Below are 24809 nucleotides of genomic sequence, written 5' to 3'. Positions count from 1 at the left end.
ATCACCAAGAGGGTCAGAATTCTGTAAGGGGAATTAGTAGGCAGTAATCCTAGGAGCGCCGTAGGGCGAATCCGGGAAAGGCAGGCCCGTAGAGCACCCGGAAAGCCCCACCGAAGCCCTAACCCTCACCCTAACCCTAACCCTCACCCTAACCCAGACCCCACCCCACCCCACCCTGTCAGACGGACTTGGCGGGGTTGGTGCTGACCAACGTGTTGAAGCTTGGGGGGTACGTCGAAGTTGAGGAGAGGCGGCTGTGGCCCGCTGTGTGCGTTGCCCTCGGTCTTCCCTCGACTGCAAGCACACTTCTCAAGCGCGGATACGAGGCGCTTCTCCTGTCGCACGGCTCAGGCCCGCCTACGATTCTAGCCTAGGCTAGCGCAATATTCCTTTCAATTCCCTCCACAACCTTCATCCTAGGCAATGAGGGCGTGGGCGGCGACAGTGAGCCACCTCGGTCGCAGCCCCCCCCGAGCCGAGGGGCCGAACCGCGGCGCCGGAGCAGGCGGCGCAGGGCGGAGCAGGCGGCGGCGGAGCAGGCGGCGCCGGAGCAGGGGCTGCAGAGCGGAGCCGAGATCGGGGGGTTGGAGGAGGCGGAGGCGGAGGAGGCTGAGGCGGAGGCGTTCGAGGCGGACCTCGAGGGCGCGCACTTTGAGGAGGCGGACCTCGAGGGCGGGATTGGGCGGTTGGAGGAGGAGGAGGCGGAGGAGGCAGCGGAGGAGGTACCAATCGTGACCGAGGCGGACGGGATGCGGCTACACCTGTCCCCCAATAGCGCCACCGGCTATTTGGGGGTCTACTTGGAGCGAGGCAAGTTTTGCGCCCAGACCAAGGTGGGTGGGCGGGGTGCGCCGCGTATCTTCCTCGGAAGCTTTGGCACCGCAGTGGAGGCGGCTGTCGCGTACGCGAGGAGAGTCGGGGAGGCCGCGGCGCCAGAGGAGCGCCAGGAGACGGAGCTGAGGAGGTGGTTCCCCGCTATCTACGAGATCGATGGAAAGTGGCGGCTATGCTTTGTTGGCAAGACGAGCAGCTCGAGCGACTGGTGGAGGACCAGTGGGTGCGTGGAGCGGCTGGGAGACAGTGCCCGCGCTTCCACGCGGTTTCGAACTGTCAACGGAACCGTCTATTTGCTCGTGGGCAAATGCGAGGTGTCGCCTTCGAGATCGACCGGCTACCTCGATCCGAATGCACTGCGCTATTTCGCGTCTGGCATACCGCCAACATGGCAGCGTTTGGTCCGGACCAACAACCGCGCACGCGGGGATGTGGACTTCTCGGCGCAACCCGCGAGCAGCAGCAGCAGGCGGCCCCTTTGCGCACACATGTTCATCACACGTAACTCTATCACACATTAAGCTCTCCTTTCCTCCTTGCCTTAGGCAGCGCGGTGGCGGCGCGCGGGCGAGCACACGGGCGGACGACGGCGAGGCAGGCGAGGGGCGCGGGCCCTCGGTTCCTGTTGAGGAAGCCGAAGGTCTGCGCCTACATCTATCGCGCTGCAGCAACACGGGGTACAGGGGGGTAACGCGGTGCTGGCACAGTGCTGGCCGCTTCCGGGCGCTTCGCGGCTGTGGCTTATCGCGGGGACAAGTGCTTGGCTACTTCGACACGGCGGTGGACGCGGCTGTGGCTGTTGCGCGGTCATTCGCGGCGGAAGCGGCGGAGAAGGCGGAGAAGGCGGAGGCGGAGGAGGAGGAGGGAGACCATGGTGGGCCCTCTTCGTCCGCGGCGAGATCTCGAGCTTCGCGGCGGCGCGAGGCGCCAGTGTGCTCGTACTGCAGCAAGAGTGGGAGCGCACAGATGCGCTTGCACCGCTGCAACAACTCCCACCGCTGCGACGGTCTGCTGCACCCCTTGTGCATGGAACGGTACCTCCGTGTAGCAGATCTCGACGATGATGTGTGCTTGTGTAAGCAGTGCGCTGAGGAGCTGCAGGAAGATTCTGATTAAGCTGCTCTTAGAGGTCGTCAAAACCAGCGCAAAATGTCCGTGAACGCCGCCCCACTTCAGAGATCCGAGCGGCTCTGAGCCGAGCTCCCAGCAGCGTCTGTCTGGCCGGACGCTAAGAGCTCCAACGGCGGAAAAAAAGCGTTCTGTTGACGTAAACTATAGAATTAGCTATTGTCCTGCAACATCCAGGATGCCAGCAACCTTCAGCCCCATCGGCACATGCTCCTCCTCCCTCCTCGTCCCACCCGTCCTGCCACGCCTCTGCCTCTAGGCTGGCCCTCCATCGCCTCCCGTGCTCTATACCTCGGGTCTGTCCCGTCCGCATGCCGTGTACCAGCCTTAGCCTCGCCTTCTCCCCGCAGGCCTCGGGCTGGCGCTGGGTCGATTTTGGACCCCGTTCTCTGTCTCCCTCGTATCTCGTGTCGCCTGATATCGTCCCCGTCGCCTTGATTACCGTCTTCCACACGTTGTCGTCTCCTCCCTTTCGCGCTGCGTGCCCGCCGTCCAGCCGCTTTCGTACCCACCGCCCAATTTTCTCCTTCGCTTCTTGATACAGCCTCCTGTCTCGGATCTCCGGCGCCTGCCCCTCCTCCTCATGCATGTAGATGCATGCCCTGTTCGTCACGTGTCGTGCTAGGTCCATCTCGTACGCGCTCGTTACCCTGCTCCGCAGGTGTGCCTTTGCCGCCGCGTCCGCCATGGAATTGGGCGCGTTGCCCGCATGCCCCTCCGTGAAGATGAAAATCACGTACCCTCCGTGGCGCTGTATAATGTCGATTTGTGCTTGCACCGCCGCATTGAGTGCGCTCCTATTTGTCTCGCCGCGTGTCCGCCCCCGATACGCCCGTTCGATCTCCTTGAGCGCCGTCTCGCTGTCCGACATTACTTGTGTCTCGCGCGCGTTGGTCGAAGTGCAACATGGCATGTAGTAATACATATTTTTCGTCTGCAGATGCCTTGTGCCCTACCCCCTATCCCCTTGCTGACTGTTCCTATTTTCGTTTCGCGATCCCCTTCCTCGGCGAGACCTTTGCCCCCCCTCTGTACTTGGCCGCCTCTTTGGCGTGTCGCTTGCTGTACACATCCTGGCGTATGAGCAGGTAGAACATGCGCGCGCGGCTGATGTCGATGCCCAGGTCCTGTAAGCCCGTAAAAAGAAATTCGTGGAAAAAAGAAACGCCTGTGTGAATCATCAACGAAACTAAAGGGGGGCATCCAGTCTCGTTCGGCCTTGTGCTTCGCGCGCGTTGGTCGGGGTGGGATATTGTGGCACGTGGTGATAAAGGAATGGCGTCTGCATGCCTCTGTAACCTGGGTCCTGGGTTTGGCTCCCATCTGTGCGTGTCTGTCTCTCAAGGCGCGTTTAGCGTGCGTCAACCTCGCGGTGGGGATCTCAATTGATCTCTCGCAAACTCGCGCGATGAAGCACATTCTCGCACATTCTCGCACAATCTCGCGCAATCTCACGTAATCTCGTCCAGAGACACACTCTCTTGCGCAACCTCGCTCTATCACGTGCAATCGTATGCGATCTCGTGCAGTCTCGCGCAACGTCGTGCACTCTCGTGCACTCTCGTGCATTCTCGCGCAATCCCGTGCGATCTCGTGCAGTATCGTGCAATCTCGTGCAATCTTGTGCAATCTCAGATCTCGTACAATCTCGCACAATCTCACACAATCTCGCGCTGTCTCGTACGGTCTCGTGCAATCTCGAGCCACCTCACACCCTCCCGTGCAATCTCGCGCAATCTCGTGTGGTCTCGCATAACCTCGCGCAATCTCGTGCAGTCTTGTGTGGTCTGATCGCCCTCCCGCTCTCTCTGTACTGCGAAAAAAGACACTCGATCTCGCGGAGGGAGTCTCGCACCCGTCTATCTGTGCATCCTGCGCATGTTGGGCTGGATGAATCGGCGTGGCACGTGCTCGTTCATCCTCTCTGATGTCGTGAGAAATGCGGGTCCATCTCTCTCCTCCTGTCTGCGCTCTCTTCTCTCTGCCTCTCTTCTCGCCGCGCACGCCTGCGCACCCACTCCCTCCTGCCTGTCCACGGCCGAGTCGCGCCTTGTCCCCTCCCGTCTCCTCCTCGCGTATCGCCCTCCCGCTCTGCCCATGTCCGCCTGGGCCTTCTTTTCGTTCGCGTGCTGCTCGTCCATGGCCGTGTCGCAGCCCGTGCCTCTGCAGGCCGCACCTAATGCTAGGCTCTTGTTGATCGCCCCGCCCTGCCTTGTCCCGGCTCTTTCGCCGCGCCTCGTCGCTCGTGTCGTTGCTGCCGTCGTGCTCGTGCCCTATCGTCTCGGCTGCCTCTCCTCTGCCTCTCTGGCTCTTGATTACTATGATTCCTGTCGCATCGCCGGGAAGTGGGGCCAGCTCTCTTCGACTCGCTTTGATTTCCGTGAGGCAACTGGTATCCCGTACCACTTTTTGATTAGTGCAGGCCTTGGGTTTGATTAGCCAAAAACTCCCATACCGGTAAAGTTTGAACACTGGCTGTCAGACAACCTGCGAGGTTTTGAGGCGACGCACAGCGTGTGTCTTGCGGCGTGGCACGCCATGGTCGACGCCGACACCACGCCGTACTCCATGCAGCTCGCCGCCTGCTCGCCGCCGAGCATGCGCCCGTCGCCGAGCGCCATGGCGCATGGGAGAGCCAAAGCCCAAACGCCTGCGGCACAATATGACCAATGTGATATGCATGAGCCGGCGTGCCACGGCCGACGGGTAAGCGTCGCTGCGTGCGGTTGCGTGCGGTGCGCACGTCGCGGCGCGGCGTTGCGGTCGCATGAGCGGCGGCGGCGGAGTGGGTGTGCGCGCCGGTCGAAGTATTCGCGCGCATTGGATCTGTGAGATCTGTGGAGAGCGCGAGCGTGCCGGCGAGGCGGCGAGCGGTGGCAGGGCCTGGCACGATACCTGCGCGAAGCGGCGTGTTGAGCTGGCCAGACGGGATTGCCACCAGGTCTCGCTTGAGTAGCCTAGCAGCAATAGAGTAAGGGCGTGAGGCAGTGTTGTGTCCGCGATGTCGCTCGAATGAGGGCGTGGAAAGATGCGTGACCTGGGTACCGAATGCGCTCGTGGCTCGCCTCCGCGCCCAAGCGACAGGCGTGGGGCCTCAGACTGCACCCAGGGCCCGAGCCTCACGGCTGCAACCCTCGGACTCGGGCCGTCACGAGCTAGCCGGCCGCGGCACCTCGAATGGCCTCATGACGTGGCCGGAGGGCTAAATCTATTGTATGGGTCTATGCGCCTCAGTTCGGCCTTCCCGAGGGGGGGAGGGGAGCAAGAGACAAGCAGCCTAGGAGACAAGCAGCCTAGGAGACAAGCAGCCTAGGAGACAAGCAGCCTAGGAGACAAGCAGCCTAGGAGACTTCATTCATCCTTAGGGGGGGGCATCACAGCCTAGGAGACATCACAGCCTAGGAGACTTCATTCATCCTTAGGGGGGCTTCTCTTCACAGGTGCCTTTTTGGGCCGCATAGGCCCCCATTAGGGCCCCTTTTTAGGATTCCTTCGGGCCAGATTCGACCCCAGGCCTTTGGGGATCCTTGCAGGCACCTCTTCCCGCTCGGCTATTTGGCCCCACCCCCGCCCCACCGGCACATGCAGCGCCCAAAGTAGGCGTCGACGTTCCAAGTCTCCGCGTCCTCAACCAGCTCTGTGTTGAGTGCTGGAGGCGTCCCTGCAGGCACTGGTCTCGAACCGAGCCGGTAGCGCCTTCGTCCGGGCCCACGGCCGGCACGCCATCAAATTTGCTCGCCGATTCCGCGCGCTCGGCCGCCACCGCGGCGCCTCCGAGAGCGCCTTTTCGACACGCTGCAGCGGCGGGCCGCGGCACCTCGACATACCGCCTATCGCGCCGCCTCGAGGTGCTCCAATCGTGCACGCGGGTCGGCTCGGCACGGTGCGTGCGAATTATCGCATGTATTCGCACTCGCTGCGCCACGTATCTGCCTCTGACGGCCCGATACGCCACCCGAAGCGCCACCGGTCCACACACGCGGGGCTGCGCGACTCTCTCGCGGCCCACCGCCCTCCCACACGCCGTTCGACCTCCACACAGGCGCTTGCTCGAGCCTCGCCGCGCCGGCGGTCCTGCGCGTCCAGATCTCGGCTACCGACTCCCGCCACGCACCAGCTCTGCTCCTCTCCCGCGCGCGCCCGGCTGCTGGCATGGCGAGGCGAGTGAGGCTGGCGCTCTGCGACCGGTGGAGCGCCGCGCGGGCAGCGCACTAGCCTCGCACGCACCTCTCCACTGCCTCTGAATTTGTTTGTTCATCTCAGCTCAGTCCTCAGAGTGTTTGCGCGTCGCGTGCGTGCGTGGTCGATGTGGTCTGTGCCGCTTCCTTTGAGGTGTGTGTGGTTTGACCCAGTGTGTGTCACTAGACACTACACCTGTGCGTATACGTGTGCCAGTAAGGCCGACGCATCCGTATAATGTGGAGGCAGGTGCGGCTGCGCCGCAAGACCTCTCAGCCCGTCAGGGGGGTGGTGGGATCGGGACGGTGGGGAGGGGTCTCGGTTTCGTGGGTCTAATACTTGCCTTTCGGGGAGGGGCCTCGGTTACGGCGCAATTTAATGCTGCCCTACGTCTTCCCCTCTCTTCCCCTCTCCCCAGAGGCAGCGAGTAGGCAGCGAGAGGAGCACTCGAGCGCCTACCCGTATGGCTATGGGAGTGGGCGGTAGTGGGTACGAGGGCGGACGGGCGGGCGGCGGGCGGGCAGGGCGGGCGGGCGGGCTGGGTGGGGGGATCGTATCTAGCAGCAGCAGCAGCAGCAGCAGCAGCAGCAGCAGCACAGCAGCAGCAGCAGCAGCAGCCGCCGCCGCCGCCGCCGCCGCCGCCGCCTCGCCTCCTGCAGTGTCTAGCTCTTTCAGTCTATCTAGGCGGCCGCGAGGTTAATATACCGAATAATGGTGTCAAAACACCGGGGGTGGTTGGTGCGCAGGCACCTGAGGAGTCTCCGTCGGGCACGTATGCGTCTAGGGTACGATACTTGCCACCCCCCCCGCTCCCCTCTCGTTTTTCGTGGCAAAGCTGCGGATCGAGGCCCGCCGATCTCCGCTCTCGCGCCGGCCGCCCATGCGCTCCCGGGGCCGCCCGACGGCGCGGGCCTCTTGCCGATGGACCCAGCCGAGGTGCCGAACCAGTTGGAGTCGCGCCGACGCGCTGCGGCGACCACCAGCCAGCTTTTCAGCGCGGTCGAGGACGGTGCGCCGAAAGAGTCGACAGTCAAAGTAGCAGCCGAGTTTTTTCCCTCTTTTTGAGCGCGGCTGCTGCAGACCCAGCCCACCAGTGATACGAGAGGCACCAGATTTACCCCGTCGCGAGCATGACCGTCACCCCTCGCTTTCTTTTTATTTGCTCGGTGAAAAGGGCTGTGAAAACGTGTAAATGGCGGCCTTGAAAATCAGCAAAAAAGTATGTATCTTTTGAGGCGCCGCTCGGCCTCGTCCCCTTGAGCGGCCGCTTCAGGGCCTCCTTGGGTTGCTGGTCCTGGTCCTGCATGGCAAGGAAGTCGTTCTAGTCCTCCCCTATCTCCCCGTGCTGCCGCTTGGGAACCTCGGAGTTGGACGACGCGCCAGAACTGCGATCGCGCTTCAGCCCGGTATCCTGCATTTCCCAAGGCATTTCCCCCACCAGCGCCGCGCATATTTTATCGCGGAGAGCTTCCCTTGTGTCGCCCTCTTGGTGGTGGGGTCGGTCGTCGTAAGGGATGCGAGCCCTTCGGCAAAGATCTCGAACCTCCCCCAAGTTAAGAGCTCCCAGCCTCCTCCGCCCTTTCTCCACGGGCTGCAGGCCCAACCAAGACTCGACGGCACGGGCGACAGCGTATTGCAGCACGTGCCTCTTCTGCTTCACAAGCTCCAGCACGAAGCTTCGGTCCGTTCTTGCATCTCGGCCGCCTTCCGCGCCGCCTCGGCCGCGTCGCTCAACATCTTTTGCACCTGCGCGTTGTGCGGCTCGAGCTGGCTCGCTCTCAGGTACGCCTTGCGCGCCTCCTCGTGCTTGCGCATCGCGCCCAGCGCGGCGCCGCGCCTGAGGCCAGGAGTGGGTGCCTCTCAGTCGGCGGGCGGCAGGGCGGTGGCTGGCCGCCGCCGCGCGACCGTAGATGGCCCTTGCCCCAGTCTGGCTTGAGGCTGCACGCCTCCACGGCGTCGTCGAGCGCCTCGCGCCAGCGCTCGAGGGCCGCGTAGGCGGCGGATCGGTTGGAGAAGTAGACGGCGCTGTTTGGGTCCAGCGCGATGGCCTATCGGCCGCTAATCTGATGATAGACACATGCAAGAGAGCGCCCGGGGGCGGAAGCGAGGTACGCCTTGGTGTAAAGATCGACGGCATCGGAAAACATCTTGGCCTGGAGCGCCGCATTGCCCTGCGACTTGTACCGCTCAGCCTGCTCCGACATCGTCCTGGAGCGGCGTTGGAGCGGAGAGGGAGAGTGGTTGCCGCGGAGCTGCTGTATGGACGGGACGCACGATGGGGTAAGAGCGCCGCGCTATCCCCTCTATCTTATATGGCAGCTGCGAGCTCCGTGCACATCCCGCTTCGAGCGAGTGGCGGCCCCGCCAGAACGGCTCATCTTGGCCCTCGCTGCTGTGTGCACGTGCCGCCTTGCGACCAACCCGGATGCCGGGGCCACTGTGCAGAAGCCGCTGTCAAGGATGTGACGCCTGAAAAGCTGGAGGTATGCTTTCGCAATGCAGACGGTTTTGTGTGGGTATCAAGCACGCGGGTTCGACCTGCGAGCGCGCGGTCTCGGCTGCACAGCACCGACGTGCGAGGCGTTGATGTCGCGCCGATTGAGCTGACCTTCAAGCAGAAAGTGCTGCTCGAGAGGCAGCAGAAGAACCTCTTGGAGCAACTGAAGAGGCTGAGTCAACACAAAGACGACAGGCGCGCAAACTGGGATACAGGCACTGCCCTAATCATCGAGCCATACGACCATTCCCGGTACGACGCGAGGAAGGCGGCATTGAAGACGGAGTTGGCAGTCGCTAATCCCAGCGATGAACAGCTTGCTTTAGCTTCGACCGATGCGCACAAAGTTGGCTTTACTTTCAAGACGAGTCGATGGGTCGGTCGCATTGCAGTAGCAGGTGCGGTCGTCGACATCGCGCCAAAGCCACACGTGCCACTCAGTTCGCTCGCTTTGCTCGAGCTGCTGCTCATCACGCTTGGCGGCGCTGACCTCCCTGTGGATGCCAACGCCATCTCCGGCCTGCCACGCGACGACCCTGTGCTGCTGCTCGCGTGCGCGTACTCTCTCGCGCTAGAGACAGCGCTGCGGCGCACGCGCGGTGCAATCTGCGACTACCTCAGCGTGCGCGAGCTCTGCTCCTTTATCCGCGGGCGTATCGATGTGCGTGCGTCGCTCAAACAACCGCAAGGCCTCGACTACCCGCCGCTTGTCTGCTCGTACGACGAGCTGACCATAGACACGCCACAGAACCAACTGCTCAAGGCCGCCGCCCACCGCGTGCTCGAGCTGATCACTGTTCATGCTGCGGACCGCCCGGAGAGCGCAGGCGTCCTCGCGCCCATCGAACATCGACTTCGCAAGGCGGAGCGCATGCTCGGCGGCGTCGCGTTGCGCGCCTTCACGACGGAGCGTGAGCTGGCGGCGGTCGAGCTGCAGGCGCACAATCCGCGGTACCGGCACTACCAGCAGCCGCTGCAGCTATCCAAGCACATCCTCGCCGCTTCGTCGACCGAGGCGTGCGGCGGCCAGGTGGGCGTCTCTCTCCTCGTCAACATGGATACGGTCTTTGAGAACTTTGTGCGGTCAGTCTTCAGCGAGGTGATGCCCGTTAAGAAGGGCGGAGACGCGGTGGGCGGCGAGCGCAATGCCGTGTGTCCGCTCTCAAGCGAGGGGGCGGACTGCGGCGTGGACGCGCGGAAGGTCAGGCCGGATATGGTGAGCTGCGATACGGCCTCGCGCGCGATCGTCGGCGACGCCAAGCACAAGCGCCTGCACGTGAGTGAGCAGGGCAAACTCGTCACAAAGCGCGACGACGTCTACCAGATGCTATCGTACATGTCGCTCTTCGATGCGGCGTGCGGTGTTTTCGTGTATGCCGCCTGCGACCCGCCGGAGTACGCTGAGCCGCTGCCTGAGACCTCAGCTGGTTTGCCGGCCGACGCAACGGTCGAGGTGAGCGGACGGCGTTACCCCGCGCAGCCCTTTCTGCGCCGAGTCGTCCTCTCCGGGAGCCGCCGCCCGCTGGTGTACGTGTGCTTGGACCTGCGCAAGAGTACCAAACAGGCGCGCCTCCAGCTGCGCCACGCGGCCGAGCACTGCAAGCGGATGGCGGCCACACAGTGCAGCGCGCACTGCGACACACACCTAAGCGCGCTGTCTGATGTCGATTTCGACGCCTTTATTGAGCGCGGTAAGGCAGCAGGCGGCTGTCAGTGGTGCACTGAGTGCTCCGCTCTGAGGCGCTCCGCACACGCCGAGGCAGCCGGTGGCGGCGCGTGAGTCTCCTCTAGAGTGCACATCGCTTGACCCTGGTGAGACAATACACACGCGTCTCGCGCCGCGTTCTCTCACGGCTGGCTGGCGAGTACACGTTCTCGATGAGTTCTTTTTTTGAAGTCCAAGTCGGTTGAACCCAAAGGAGCTCCCGGGCCTCAGGCCCTCGCGCCGTCGCGCGGCCCTCGCCCCTCGGCTCGCGCGCTCTCTCTCTCCTTCCTCTCTGCGCCCTCCCTGCGCGCTGCGGCACGCAGGGTTTTTCCTTTTTTTGCGCGACCGAGGATAGACTACATGAATTGTGTTAAAAGACAAATCGCACGGGTCACAGCTTGGTCGCCTCCACCACGAAAAGCGGATCGTTGGTGCCTGGGCCGGTCGGGCTGCAGTCGAAGGCGCGCGCGGGCGAGAAGCCGCCCGCGTAGTGGAAGTAGGAGCCGATGACGAGGCAGTGCTGCAGGTCGTCCATCCCCAGCCACATGCCGATCGCCTGTTCGCGGCCGGGGCGGGTGTGAAGAGCCAGCGGCCGCATGCCACAGGAAGTGGCCTTGATCTCGCCCAATCTCGGCGGGCTCTAGTACCGACGTCGGCTACACCTCTCGGCCATACCTCGGCCATCGCTGAGCTGCATCTCCGCCGCATCTCCGCCGCATCTCAGCTGCATCTCGGCCACATCTCGGCCACATCTCGGCCTCATCTTCATCTCGGCTGCCCATGTCAAGGCGCGCCTTGGTGGGGAAGCAGCGGTTCGACTGCGAGAGGATGAACTTGCCTCCGGGCTTGAGCACGCGCCGCACCTAGGAGGAGTAGTGACACTTAATTACTGATAATGAACTTAGCCTCCGGGCTTCTTGAGCGCGCGCCGCACCTCGCGAAACACCTCGAGCGGCCTGAAGAAACACTGATAATCATAATACAATCACACGCTGAATACGCATAGTCATGCCGTAATAGAGAGACGTGACTGCCGTGCTGTACGATCAATCGCTCGAGGTGTGGGTGGCTACCCAGCTGGCGGAGTGCTCTTGTCGGTGTGTGCGTGTGTCACTCCAGTGCGTCGCCTCACCATCTGTCTCCCGATCTCTCCCCATATCTCCCCATTATCTCGGCCTGCTCAGGTAGTCGACGCTGACCACGCACGTGGCGACGTCGAACGAGGCGTCCTCGTACGGCAGCGTCGGGTCGACGTTCAGGTCTCGTGGCGAGTGCTCCGACAGCTGCGCGTTGCACCGCAGCTCGTGCACGTTCATGCCGGTGCCGGCGATGCGGCCCATCGTGTCTGGGAAGTCGGCCGGGTAGTGGGAGACCCACGAGCTGCATATGTCGAGGATCGCGGCGCCGGGCGCGATGTTCTCCGCGTAGTAGTTTGTGAGCGCGCGCACCGCGCCCTCGTCGATGTGGTAGCAGAAGCGAGGCACGGCGTAGAAGTCGGCGTCGTCCGACTCGTCCTGCCGCCGGAAGGCTTGCGGCGGGAAAGGCCACTCGTCCGGCCAGGGGCGCGAGAATAGCTTCTCGTCAAGCGACGCCTTGCTGAACGTCATGCCGACGTCAGCCTCGACAAACCGCTCCGCCTGCACAATCTCGCCGTCGACCTCAAACTCGGCCGTCTCGACGGTGCCGGAGGCCGTGCCGGCCATCGCCGCGGCGCTGGAGCGGAGGGCTCGCAGAGACAGGCGCACCGGAGCGCGGGATAGCGAGAGCGGAAGCGCGGCGACGCCAAAGCGCGAGACACACACGACCGCGAGCATTTTCGCTTCGGGGTTCAGGGTCCCTCGGGGTAGGGGATCCCTGTACCAGACTGTTCCTCAGCTGACGGCTCTCGCTCACGGGCAGCGGTTCGAGCGCCGCTGCAGACACCGCCGCGGGGGGCGGGGGGCGGGGCCGCGCGGCGGTGATCTGCATGCCGGGGTAGATCGTTGTGCCGATGGGGCGTCCGAGGGCGGGGTACCACGACATGTAGTCCAACCAGTGGAAGAGGGCGTGCCACCCGTTGGCGGCGAGGTACTCGGTCGCGCGATAGTTGAACCACGGGTCAAACTCGTGGCTGGCGTACATGCGCGATGCGGATGTCGTGAGTGAGACGAAGCACATATCTCACTCTCACTCAGGTGCGAGACGAAGCACATATCTCACTCAAGGAAATGTATTCGCTTATCGCATGATCGCTTCGGCCTTCATCAATCTTGAGTCTGAGAGAAAGGGAAGACCCCCGGGGGCGCGCGGCTCGAGGGCGGCGGCGAATTGTTGTCTGGGCTGCACAAGACTGCACGTGACTTCTCTCGAGGTTCTCGAGGTGGATATCCTTTGGCCGCGTTGGGTAGCGAGGATTGGTGTAACCCGAGCCACGGAGGCGTGTTTTCTGACGGCCGACCGTCAGTGCACGGAGTTGCCCCTTCTCCGACACCGACTGCCCCGGCTAGTTCCCGAGGTCGTCGGGTGTGACCCCTGCGTCCCCCGAGACCTAGCGCGGGTGGGTTGGAGGGGGCTCGCCCCACGTGACTTAAATCCCCAGCCAGATCTCGTCCAGGAGGCGCGCTGAGAGTGGCAGAGCGCTCAGAGCAAAGGTCCTCACATCGGAGGTCCTCACATCGGAGAGGTCCTCAAGAGGTCCTCGAGTGCGGGTCAGGAGGCCCTAAAACGGCGGGAGGGGTAGGGGTGCCGCTGTAGGGGTGTGGAGGGGTCGGGAGGGCGGGAGTGTGGACCGTGACCTAAAGCCCTCCACCGATAGAGGTGTCAGGCGGCAGGGCCCAGGAGGGCACTCGGAGGGGTGGGTGGTTGGAGGGCTGGCCAAAAGCGAGGCGTAGGAGGGGTCCAGTGGGCTAGAGACGCCGTTTTAGGGCTTGCTGACCCGCTATGAGGTCCTCACATACGAGGAGCGGGGAATTTGCACGCCACCATATGTAATTTTTACTTCTGTCAAGGAACTCATGAGCGCATTGCATCGAGCTCCTCCTCGTCGCCAAAGTCAGGCGCGGGCGCACGTGCGGCTTGGACCACTCCTCGAGACTTTTTTGGGGGGAGGGTAGTTCCGGGTTTGGGGTAGCGGGTAGGGGGTAAGGGCGTCGGCCACCACTGGGGACGTCCGTTACACGCCCAAATCAGGGGGTAGGGGAGTAGGGGTAGCCCCCCGCGCCCCTACGCTACCCCCCCAAACGCCCAAACGCCTCGAACCCTGCAGCCATTTTGCATGGATTGCAGCCGGCGAACAGCTCCCTGTGACAGTCCTCTCTCAGTGCAGAGCGTGCTCGCACCATGTCCTTGCCCACCGGGTACTACGCGTTCGAGTGGAGCGGTGGAACCTTCGAGGTGCCAAATTCCCTCCTCTCTCCTCATGCACTTCGCGCCCCACCGCAAGTGGCGGCGCCGCCACTTCGCGCCTCAGCGCAGTCCCTTCAGCCGCTTCCCTCTGTGCCCGGTGCGACTGGCGCCGCAGCGTCCACGACGCAATATTCCTCGCAGGTGCAGCTGCGCCCGGGCGGCGAGTTTTGGTGCCCACGCTTCGCTGCGCCGGCGACATGGCAGTTTTCCGGCGGCACTCTCGCCATCGACTGGGGCAAGTATGGCGAGTACGTCCTCCGCCTCTCGGGCGACGCGCTGGCGGGCGGGGCGCGCGGCAATGAGTCGGACTGGCGAAAGATGCGGTTTCTGCGCGCTTTCACGCCGCAGGAGGCGCTCGTGTCTGCTTCGGTGTGGCGGCTGCGCTCGGGCGACGAGGAGCCGCTGCTGGTTCAGTTCCGCGCGGACGGCCGGTTCGTCTGCCCGTCTCGGCCGGGCACCTTCTCGTACCGCCTCGAGGGGGACTCGGTGCTGATCGAGTGGGACAGCCTCTCGAACGACCGCCTTCAGCTCGACATGGCCGCCAAGGCGATGGCTCGGCGGGTCGGCCGCCCGCTGTGAACAGCGTCTGTTCACGGCCAGCTCGTGTGAACAGGCGATGGCCGGCTCGACCCTCTGCTGCCCGCTCTGTGCGGCGTCCAGCGCGGTCCGTCTCGAGTGCGTGGAGCGGCCAGTGATTCAACACTTAACTCATTAACTTTGACGATTAGGTCCGGCTTACCTGGAGCGGCTAGTGGTCCATACTTCAACCTTACCCCAGTTGTTCACTATCAGGTCCGTCTCGAGTACGTGGAGCGGCTCGCGGCGTACGTCCCCCCGGAGACGTGCAAGAAGGGGTGCGCGCCCCGAGGACGCGGGTGCACTCGATGAACTGGTGGCTGATACTTGATGTGGTCGTACGATAGGCGCTGCCTGCCCGGAGGAGCGGGAAGCACCCCGTAATAGCGGTGGTGAAGCAGTGAATGGTCCCTTCATCAGGTGCTGACCTCGCTCGCTCGCTGCCCCGGGTGCACTCCAAAAGGGCGGTGAGTCGCAGCCCCATGTTTGAACAGGTGCTGCTTGGCGGACGACCCCGACGCGGCGTGCAAGGCCGGCCGCAAGCGCGGAGCGCAGCTCTAGATGCGGGAGGCGTCTCCCCATATCTCCCCATATCTCCCCACATCTCCCCATATCTCCCCATATCTCCCCATATCTCGAATATCACCGCACACGTTCGGTACACTGCGATCTCACCACTCTGAGCTTGTGCTCAATATGGCGTAGGGGGGAGATATGGGGAGATATGGAGAGAAATGGGGAGATCACGACTCTGAGCTTGTGCTCGATATGACGCAGGGGGGGAGATATGGGGAGATATGGGGAGATATGGGGAGATATGGGGAGATCACGACTCTGAGCTTGTGCTCGATATGACGCAGGGGGGAGATATATGGGGAGATATGGAGAGATATGGGGAGATCACGACTCTGAGCTTGTGCTCGATATGACGCAGGGGGGAGATATGGGGAGATATGGGGAGATATGGGGAGATCACGACTCTGAGCTTGTGCTCGATATGACGCAGGGGGGAGATATGGGGAGATATGGGGAGATATGGAGAGATATGGGGAGATCACAACTCTGAGCTTGTGCTCGATATGACGCAGGGTCGCGACTCGACCGCGGCTTCGACGAGGCGCCGTTCACACCACACGCGTTGCAACCTCTCCATCTCGCGCAGATGCCACCATCCACACAAAGCAGTAAGCAGAGCTCCATTCCATAGATCGGACCCCTTTCCCTGCCCGAGCGACTGGCGGCAGGAGACGCGGCTTCACTCCGCACGGGGGCTTGGGGGTGTTTGCCACAAGACAAGGCCCTTTTGTCAGCGCCATGCACGGCAGCAGCGCTGCTCACCCCCCCCCCCCCCCCCCTTCACACCTGCAGGCGACCGCAAAGGCGAAGCTCTCGTGGGGCATGGATGTGCCGGAGTACTGCACGACGGGCGCCCCGGCGAGCGGCGCGAGCGGCGGCGGAGGCTCGAGCCGCGACTAGGAGGAGCGCGCGGATGCGGAGGGCCGCAACACATAGCGTGTGAGGGACTGCCGCGTCATTGGGCCTCTCTGGTTCTCCTGCTATGTCCGCGCGCGATACGGCTTATGCAGCGCAATTTGCTGCAAACGATAGTGCAAAACTCAATTGTTTTGACCAGTACTCACCCCCAGCATGAGCATGCGCATGCTAGCCTCTCAGTACATGCACGCTCTCTTCCTCACCCCGCCCCCTTCCCACATTCCGCAGCCTCGAGTCCGGAGCCCACCACCCATGCCCCCACCACGCCTCTCGCGCTTTGCAGCACTCTGCCTCGCTGTGGCGCGCCGGCAGTGCTAACATGCTAATCCGCAGGGAATGCCAAAGAAGCCAGCGCCCCCCCCCCCCCCCCTGCGCGCTACACATGTACATGTTGCCCGGTGGCCCGTGCCAGTGCTGAGTGGCGGCACCCACCAGTCGCGCCTCGTAGTGTGTCGATCCGCGCCTGAAGACGGAGGGGCGACGCAAGGTGCCTGAGGTTGATATGATTTCAATTGATACGATCATCCCGCTCGCCGTCCAGATGACGCGTGGGTCGTCGTCAAGCAGTGTCAAGCTGACCAAGTGCTGCATGCAGGCTCTGCGCCAGCTGCACGACAAGGCTGAGACCCGAGGCTCCGAGTCTGGCTCTGCCTCCGCGGAATCTGTTTTTCAAGGGCAGTGGGCAGGTCGCCTTTGGCGGTGATGGGACCGCCACGTTTCACAGGTCGCCGCGCCTCTACATCCGAAGCGGCGGCAGCGGATGGGAGGATATCGAGTTCACGGCGTACGGTCGATACCGCGCGTATGGCGACGTTCGGTCGTATTCCGGTCTCACGCTGGTTGCGCGAACCAACCACGGAGACTACACAGACGGCTGTTCTGCGCCCGGATACTATGCGCGCATCTACACGACGACCGGAGAGGTATTGCCTCCGCCTCGCCACGCCCCGACGTCTCTATCTCTCTTCTCCCAACGCTCTCTCACCCGCCGCCTCTCTCGCCCACCCTTCCTGCCCCACGCGCCGCGCACACACTAGCACTCCTCGCCGACACTCCCCCCCCCCTTGCATCAGGTGGCGTTCCAGAAGGAGTACTATCACGGCACGAGCGTGGTCTACTCGGCCAGTCGGCGCCTACCCGGCCCCTCCAATCCGTACGGCGTCGACCTTTCGAGCGGCCTGCCGCTGGACGAGTGGATCGGGCTCAAGTTTGTTGTGTACACAGCGACAGATCCGGACGATGGGGCGCCAGCGGTCCAGCTCAAGCTCTATCTCGACTTTTCACGGGGGGCGCGCGGCGGTGACTGGGTGCTGGCGCACGAGCTTCTTGACACGAGCGGCAGCTGGATGGCCACTCGCGCCATCCCTGACGAGTGCGGCACGGAGGACGGCCACGTCCGCGACGGGGAGCCGATCTTTGGCGGGCGCGAGTACTGCTTCCTACGCACGGACGGCGATAGCGACACAGTGGTCGAGTGGGCCAACGCTAGTGTTCGCCACATAAGTGGCGCTGCGACGCCGCGCACCACGGGGTGCGAGGATTGAGGCGCCCAATCGCTCACTGGTTATGTCTCTAATGTGGGGCGCGCCGCCCGAGGCGGCGCACATATCATTCGGCACTTTTGCTCTGCACCTCGCAAGGTAGGTAAGGTAAGGTAAGGTAAACTTCTCCACAAGCAATCTACGTGTGTGTGGCTGACAAGCCACAACACGTGCGCGACTCAGGAGCTTTTTTTCACAAGATTCGGACTCGAACAGGGAATACCCCCTGCTCATTTATACTCGCCTTACCCCTCTCGCGGCGCCTTCTGCACACCGCAACGTGGCTTGGGGTGGGGAAGCCCCCTCCGCACCCGCGAAAGGCCTTTCAAAGGTCCATCTGGGACTCCCAACAACCCGCCCGAAACGCGCGAACTCCCCCGTTACAGCTTGCACCCCCCCGAGTCGCGCCAGCCCGTGTACTCCATCGAGACGTGCCGCATCGGCACCCACAGCTTCATGGCGTGCTTGTCCCGCTGCCTCGCGACGTGCACCTGCGGCAGGACCGTGGCTGAACGTTACAAGGCCGGACGAGATGAGGCCGAGAACAGCTAAGATGCGACACGACTGGCCGACTCGCCGGCCGGCACGTGGCCGAGAGGTGGCCGAGAGGTGGCCGAGAGGTGTCCGAGAGATGGCCAAGAAGTGGCCGAGATGTGGCCGAGTCGTAGCCACACGGCATGGACCTGGTAGCAGCCGACGATACCCTCGGTGCGAAGGAGGAAAGTGTCGCCGCCTGCTAACACCAACCGCCGTGACGAGACGGGCGGCGCGCCAGTACGAAGCAAGAGCCCGCTCGCTGCCGATGCTCAGCTCCACGTCAGCGCTGTCGGGAAGCGGCCGGTACTTTGCTGCTCCGTCGGGCGTCGCTGCCATGCCGCCGCGGTAGAAGGCGTACCCGGTTCGCCCGCCGGAAATGGGCGCGTCACCGAGTGCCCAGGGGCCGTGCCCGCGCAGCCGGCTGAGGGTGCGAGCCTGGCATAGGGGAGGCACGCAGGGAGTGCGGCTGTGCGGCCGAAGTGCGACCGAAGTGCGACCGAGGTGCGGCCGAGGTGCGGCCGAGGTCAAGGTGCGGCCGAGATGCAGCCGAGGTGCAGCCGCGGTGCAGCCGACGCGCAGCGCAACCCAAGTCCAGCCGCCGAGGTCTGCCGAGCACGAGCCGAGCGCAGGTCCAGCCGAGGTCGGTGCGGACGGACCTGCGAGCCGCACGCCGCGGATCCACACGGCGGCGACGCGTCCGGCGGCGCGGCGGCGGCGGCGGCGAATGCGGGGTCGCGGACGCCCTTGCCGGCCCTCCCCCCCGCGGTGTAGTCGAAGCGTGTCGGCGCCGTGGCAGAGTCGAAAGTGAGCGTGACGGCGCCGCAGAGCTGCATCTCCACCTTTGTGCCGCCAGTCACCCTCCACGTGCCCCCTCCCCACTTGGTCCACAGCTTGCCCCGCCGGAAGAATTGCAGCGGCGCCTTTTCGTTGCCAATCAGCCACTGACCGCCGTCCACCAGCTCCTTTCCCAGCGCCCCCATCGCCGCCTCGAGCTCGGTGCTCTCGTCGCTGGTGCGTGAGCGCGTGCTCTGCCCCGTGCGGCCGTACCACTGGCCCTCCTTGGTGAGGTTGCCGATCGCCTCGTTGAACATGCCCCACCACACGCGCCCCGCCTCCTGCGCGCACTCTGGCGGAGCCTTGAGGTCGGGCGGCGGCGCGGCGCCGAAGTAGTTTCGCTTGTCCAGCGACCACGTGCCCTTGCCGCCCACCACTGGGGATCCATCCAACAAATACTCAACGCCAAAGGTGTAGTGGTAGATGAAGGGATCGACCGCGGGGGCCCAATCGCCGTCCCGCTCCGAGAGCGTCTGGTGCCAAGCCGCGGACGGCTCGATCTGGATCCGCTGCCACACAAAGTGCTTGATCTTGAGGCGCGCCTACCGGCCGAGCCCGACGCCATGAAGCAGGCCAGGCCACGCATGCCGACACGCACCGGGCAGCGTCTCGCTCGTGTGTCTGTGTGTTGCGCCTATCTACTACTGGGGACGAAGGGAAGGCTCTCCAGGCGCGCCGCGGCAATCGAGTAGCCCCACATCTCGAGCATCCACCCGTAGGCGGCGTTGGCCTCGGGGTCGCGCTTCAGCTTCCACGAGAGCTCGTACCACAGCGGCGTCACGGCGCGGAGCAAGTCGACCTACGTGCTGAATACACCAACATCAGGGCGGTGTTGCGCAGTGCCTTCAGAGCACCGCGTGAATACAACGGATAGGAATACAGTGAATACAGCTGAAAGCAGCTGAAGACAGTGGAGTACGGTGTCCTCTCGAGTGCTGGTTGGATACAAGAATACGTTTTCAGCTTCTGAATCGGCGACGTGGATCAGAATCGGCGACGGGCCGACGGGCGGCATGTCCGCAACCTTCGTGTCCGGCAGCCACTTTTGCGCGATCCCGCCCGACTTTGGGTCCTTTGGCGACATGTACGGGAAGAAGTAGCCGACGGCCAGCTGCGGCGTCGCGCCTGCTCACGGCCGGACGTGGCGTGCGGTCGGGCGTTGTCGTGCCGCAGCAAGTGGTCCGTCTATACCTGGGCTCCATCTCGGCACACCTCCTCCATCTCGGCTCCACCTCGGCTCCACCTCGGCTACATCTCGGCTCCATCTCGGCTCCATCTCGGCTCCAGGCGCGCGGTTCGGTATGTCGTGCCGCAGCAAATGGTCGGTCTCGGCGATGTAGACGTACCGCTCGACGATGCGCTCCCTAAACTCCTTCATGTCGATGAAGAGGAGCATGCTCCACGGCCGGTTGATGACCGGGAACCCGCGCGTCACGTTGTGCCCAGCCTCGGGCACCTACACCACAAACGCAAGGTCGGGGTGTGGATACGGTATCGTGCAGCGTACTCAAGAGCACCGGCGTGGACACAGGGGGTACGGACACAGCGTATACCGCTGAGTACGGTTGAATGCAGCTGAGTGCGGTGCCCTCTGAGTGCTCGTCGGAATACGAAGGCATGTGTGTTCGGCTTCTAGCTCGGGCACCGCCACTGTCGGAATGGTCGGCATGAGCTCGTCCGGCTTGCCCGCCAGCAGCCGAGTGAAGCCAGTCATCTCCGTGCAGCGTCCTCCCGCCGCCTGCTGCTTGCGGAAGTGGTAGTAGAAGATCTTTGTCTGCCACTGCTGGTAGAGCGACCCTTGCGCGGTGAGGATAGTGTGGTACGGCCGCCGGCCCGCCGGGCATGGCACCGACGGGTCGCTCGACACCTCCTTCCGCCACGCCATGTCATCGGGCGCCGGGCCCTCGGCATTGGGCACCGGCAGATAGTTTGGCGAGCCGTCGATGATGCGCTTGCTGCTCAGCGTCGGCGGACCCCAGTCGAGCGCCACGTCGCGCGCCTCCGCCGCGGGCGCGACGATGTGAGCCGCCGCCATCGGTGTCGCCGCCGCCGCAGCCGCACCGGGCTTCGGCACGGGTGTGTCCTTGGCGGCGACTGTGGACGCCGACGGCGGTGCCGCCGTCGCATGTGCGGCTGCGGCCGAGCTCTTTGCCGCCGCCGCCACCGCCGCCGCCTCAGCCGCCACGACCGCCGTGCGTTGCACCTGCTGCCGCACGAGCGCGCGGTCGCTTCCAGCGGCGCTGGAGGAGGCGTGCTGCCAGTAGAGCGCGACGAGGAGGAAGGGCACGAGGCCGGCGGCGGCGACGCGCAGGCGCATCGGCGGCACGGGCGGATTTGCTGCGGCTTCTGTAGCGCCGGTCTGTTGTGGACTTGTGCGCAAAAAGAATTTTCCAAGGGCGCCAGTGTGTGTGTGTGTGTGTCGTGGCCCAGAGATAAAACTTCTGATGCCATGCATGACCTAAAGTTTCCGCAAAGCACGCACATATAGCCAGACAGTAGTTAACATATTCCTCATCTCTATAACTACCGGTGTTTGTTCTTTCTCTGATCGCGCGCTTCCCCGGTCGTCCTGGATGGAGCGAGGTAGCGCGAGACGCAAGCAGGCAGCGAGATGGTGGACCGCCGAAGCCAGAGAGAGCGCCGTGGCACAGGGGTCAGAGCGCGTGGCCACGCCGAGGCTTACCAGCGAGAGCGTGAGAGGTCCTCACAGTAAGAGGTCCTCGTGCAGCAGAGGTCCTCAATAGCAGAGCTGAGGGCCTCGCACCGCCCCTCTCTCTCTGTCTCACACTGGCCGTGTCCACATGCTCACGTTCACGTTGTGCAGACGATCGACACGCGACAAGCGCGGAGCACAGGGGATCCTAGTAAGAGCCAGCACCAATCAATTGATTGGGCCTGCTTGTGAGAGGTCTTCACAGCAGAGGTCCTCACGAGAACAGAGGTCCTGACCTCACAGCCGAGGAGCGAGGTCCGAACACCGCCATTCAGGGACACTTTCTCAGGTGCACCCTCCCGACCCGGCCAAGGGTCTACCTGCCGATCACGCTCTCGCTCTGCAATACCGCGCCGCCCTGCAGCAGGCATTGGAAAGCGCCTTCGGGAAGGGCTCAAGCTGAATTCTGGGGGTCTATAATCGATATGATGACATGCAATATGTCTGTGTGTGTCGTCGTGGTTTCGTATCAAGAATACTCACTCACAGTCACACACGCGTGTGGCGAAAGAAGAATGGCCGAAAGAAGAATTTTATTTGTTTTCCTCGCACGACACGTGGCACGGGACTGGCGCGCACTGGCACTAAAAATAAAAAAACACACAGAGGTACACGAAAGAAGTAGCGGGCTTTGTGAAAGCTGAAACGCAGGCCGGTTTCCTGCCCTCGAGTTGCCCCCGCGTCCTTTTCTTTCTTTCCAGAAACGCAAAAAAGCCTTGCGGATGACAAGGGCACTCCATCATCCCCCTTCAGTCCTATCGAGGGAGAACCCGGTGAATATCCCCTCGCCGAGCGAAGCGACGGCGCTGCCCGCCACCTCTTCCACCGCCTCGTGAAAGTGCTTCGCGAGCCTGGCAGCGTGCCCCTGCTTCATCGCCCCGCCCTCGATCCCCACCGCTCTCAGCTCGGTGGCCGCGAGCCTCTGCAGGGCCGAGATGCAGTAGCCTCCCTCCACGAGCCTAAGGCAAGGCGAACGCCTCCACACGCTGCGGGTGGGGCGACTGCTTGGCGACCCCTCTCCTCTCTCCACGGCCATGGCACAGGCAGGAGCCCCACGGCATGCGGATGTGAAAGGCCCGGTGCGCGCAAGTGAGCAGACGTGCCTGCGCCTCTCGGTGTGCGACATCTCGGCGCATCTCGGCACATCTCGGCGCATCTTGGGGCGCATCTCGGCGCATATCGGCACATCTCCGCGCATCTCAGCACATCTCGGCGCATCTCGGCACATCTCCGCGCGTCTCGGCGCTGTGCGCCTCTCGGTGTACTGCTCGAGCTTGAGGCGCGGGTGTCGCAGCACCAGCCGCAGCTCCGTCTCCGTCCGGCACGCGCCGCTCGCCAAGCCGCACAAGTACCGCGCCACCGCCGTGTGCCCGCTGAAGCAGGCGTAGTCGAGCGCTCGCCTGCCCCAGCACGAGCAAGTAAGCAGTCATCAGTCATCGACAAGGCACGGTGTCATCGAGCGCTCGCCTGCCCATCGCATCGCGCGAGTCCGCCGCGACGCCCTCGCCAACCAGCCACCGAGCGACCTGCCAAGGGAGGGAAGGGCGTGCGCTGGCTAGCAGGAGGGCACGCACCGCCCCGCGCGACAGAGGCGCGCGACAGAAGCCGGCGCACTGCCCTGGCAAGGCATGCGCTCTCGGGGCTGTCTGAGGCATTGCGGGCAAGGCATCCCGCCTCGAGGTGCCCGTTGACGCTTGCGAAGTGCAGCGCAGTGCGGCCGTCCAGATCGGCGGCGGCCAGGTCGGCGCCGCGCTCGCGGAGCAGCTGCGCCACCTACCGCAGTCGTGTCACGCTCGCAATCGTGTCACGCTCGCATCGTGTCATCACGCTCGCAATCGTGTCACGCTCGTCGTCTGGAGCCATCCGAACGGCGGTGGGGTGGGCGATGGCGAGAGGCGAGTGCGGGTGGGCGGCGGGGATAGAGAGCGGGGGCAGGGGGAGGGGCGTGGTGCGGGGGCAGAGCCGCCTCGGCGTGCCCCTCCTGGCATGCGGCGTGCAGCGGGACAGAGCCGTCCTCGTCGGGCGGGTCGACCGCGGCGCCGGCGTCGAGCAGCCAGCGCGCAACCTCGAGGTGCCCCTCCTGGCACGCGCCGTGCAGCGGCGCCGCGCCGTTGTCTGCGCGGCAGTGCACGTCCGCGCCCTCCTCCGCCAGCCACTGCGCAAAGACAAGCTCGCCGTGCACGCACGCAAAGTGCAGCGCGACCTGCCCGTTCGCGACCGCGCCGACCGCCGCTCCCTCCGACACCAGCCAGCGGGCGAGCTCGACCAGGCCGAGCTGCGCGCAGATGTGCAGCGGCTGGAGCTGCTGGCGGTCGGCGGCGCTCACCGACGCGCCCGCGCGACGCAGCGCGACGCAGCCGTCGAGGTCGCCCGCCTCGACCGCCTCGAAGAAGGCGAGCTGCCGCCGCGCGCCGGCCGCCTCGCGCAGGCGCAGCCACGCCTGGCTCGCGTCCTGCGCCACGCTGCAGCGGAGGACCTTCTGCGCCGCGCGCTCGAGGAAGGCCTCGAGGCTGTGCGCGCCCGGCTGACAGCTTGCGTTGCCCTCGTCGCGCTCAAAGATCGGCGGGTCGGCCCGCTCGACCCGCAAGACATCCACAATCTCCGCGCCGCAGCCGTGCGAGCAGCGCGGCCGCAGTTCGCCCGCCTGAAGCTGTGCGAGCACGTGCCGGATGGCGCAGCGCTCGCACGCCACGCAGTGGCCGCACGGGCGATAGCGGAGCACGCGAGGCTGCGCGTAGCAGAGCACGCACAAGCCGTCGTCCTCGTCATGCATGGCCATGCTGGAGGTTGGTGGGAGACAGCGCTGGTGAGCCAGAAGGCCAGATTACGAGCAAGCGCGAGCGAACCACTCCGCAGCTCGAGCGCGTGCGGTTTCGACGCGCGTCGGTTTGCTTGCAAGACCCGGCCAGCACGACACCGGGTACGGGACTGGGACTGCAAAGGTGATGGGTAAGACAGGATGATGCGCGCGAAAAAAGAATTTTGTCTGTGTCCAACCTCGAGAGCCGGCGGCCTCGTCTGGAGCTGACGCTCGCGACGGCTGGCCTGCTGCCCGCGCCGCTCAGGGTTTCTCCAATCGGCCGCCTTGCAACAGAGCGCTGGCTCGCCGCCGAGAGCGACGCCAGCCTCTCTTGGTGTGGCGAGCCGCGTGGAGGCCGGCAGCAGTACGCGTTTTGGCGCTGGCTGTCGGAGGGCAGCGGCACGTTGGCGCTGCCGGCGGCGGACCAGCGCGCGCTGTCAGATCTGCTCGAGATGCAGGAGCTGCTTCCTCCCTCCGAGCGCGGCTTCGCGCCGCTTCCAGGCGACGCTCCCGTGCGAGGACTGAGGAGGACCGCCGCCAGCGAGGAGCCGCCGCCCGCCGCCACCGCCGCGGCAGCCACCGCCGCC

At 64.3% G+C, this 24809-nt stretch overlaps 7 protein-coding genes across 7 annotated transcripts; 3 read left to right on the top strand and 4 right to left on the bottom strand.

The window, feature by feature from the left end:
* Nucleotides 1-749: 749 nt before the first annotated feature.
* EMIHUDRAFT_216623 (hypothetical protein) lies at nt 750-3095 on the top strand (the record flags this gene model as incomplete). The annotated part of the gene is made up of 3 exons (XM_005761623.1): nt 750-1204; nt 1380-1632; nt 3051-3095. 3 exons carry the CDS (start codon nt 750-752, stop codon nt 3093-3095), a joined length of 753 nt encoding a protein of 250 aa, XP_005761680.1.
* A 4824-nt stretch (nt 3096-7919) lies between these two features.
* On the bottom strand, nt 7920-8189 carry EMIHUDRAFT_67958 (hypothetical protein; the record flags this gene model as incomplete). Its single annotated transcript, XM_005761622.1, has 1 exon — nt 7920-8189. A coding segment is annotated over one exon (270 nt), but the record flags the coding sequence as incomplete, so codon positions are not given.
* A 264-nt stretch (nt 8190-8453) lies between these two features.
* Nucleotides 8454-10418, top strand: EMIHUDRAFT_216619 (hypothetical protein; the record flags this gene model as incomplete). The annotated part of the gene is made up of 1 exon (XM_005761621.1): nt 8454-10418. The coding sequence occupies one exon, from the start codon at nt 8454-8456 to the stop codon at nt 10416-10418; it is 1965 nt and encodes a 654-aa protein (XP_005761678.1).
* Nucleotides 10419-10696: 278 nt separating this feature from the next.
* EMIHUDRAFT_452884 (hypothetical protein) lies at nt 10697-12464 on the bottom strand (the record flags this gene model as incomplete). Its single annotated transcript, XM_005761620.1, has 5 exons — nt 10697-10899; nt 11138-11206; nt 11278-11299; nt 11550-12197; nt 12376-12464. The coding sequence occupies 5 exons, from the start codon at nt 12462-12464 to the stop codon at nt 10735-10737; spliced, it is 993 nt and encodes a 330-aa protein (XP_005761677.1). The 3' UTR covers nt 10697-10734.
* Nucleotides 12465-16299: 3835 nt separating this feature from the next.
* On the top strand, nt 16300-17494 carry EMIHUDRAFT_452883 (hypothetical protein; the record flags this gene model as incomplete). The annotated part of the gene is made up of 3 exons (XM_005761619.1): nt 16300-16436; nt 16522-16720; nt 16871-17494. The coding sequence occupies 3 exons, from the start codon at nt 16300-16302 to the stop codon at nt 17339-17341; spliced, it is 807 nt and encodes a 268-aa protein (XP_005761676.1). The 3' UTR covers nt 17342-17494.
* Nucleotides 17495-17718: 224 nt separating this feature from the next.
* EMIHUDRAFT_216615 (hypothetical protein) lies at nt 17719-21026 on the bottom strand (the record flags this gene model as incomplete). Its single annotated transcript, XM_005761618.1, has 7 exons — nt 17719-17829; nt 18715-19251; nt 19362-19508; nt 19689-19820; nt 20052-20165; nt 20355-20708; nt 20913-21026. The coding sequence occupies 7 exons, from the start codon at nt 21024-21026 to the stop codon at nt 17719-17721; spliced, it is 1509 nt and encodes a 502-aa protein (XP_005761675.1).
* A 1135-nt stretch (nt 21027-22161) lies between these two features.
* Nucleotides 22162-24201, bottom strand: EMIHUDRAFT_216614 (hypothetical protein; the record flags this gene model as incomplete). The annotated part of the gene is made up of 4 exons (XM_005761617.1): nt 22162-22381; nt 22688-22822; nt 23023-23195; nt 23749-24201. The coding sequence occupies 4 exons, from the start codon at nt 24199-24201 to the stop codon at nt 22162-22164; spliced, it is 981 nt and encodes a 326-aa protein (XP_005761674.1).
* Nucleotides 24202-24809: the final 608 nt, after the last annotated feature.

The sequence above is a fragment of the Emiliania huxleyi genome (assembly GCF_000372725.1).
Source record: "Emiliania huxleyi CCMP1516 unplaced genomic scaffold EMIHUscaffold_70, whole genome shotgun sequence".
Taxonomy (NCBI): domain Eukaryota; phylum Haptophyta; order Isochrysidales; family Noelaerhabdaceae; genus Emiliania; species Emiliania huxleyi.
The sequence above is the reverse complement of the archived record's forward strand: the minus strand, read 5'-3'. Positions and strand labels throughout refer to the sequence as shown.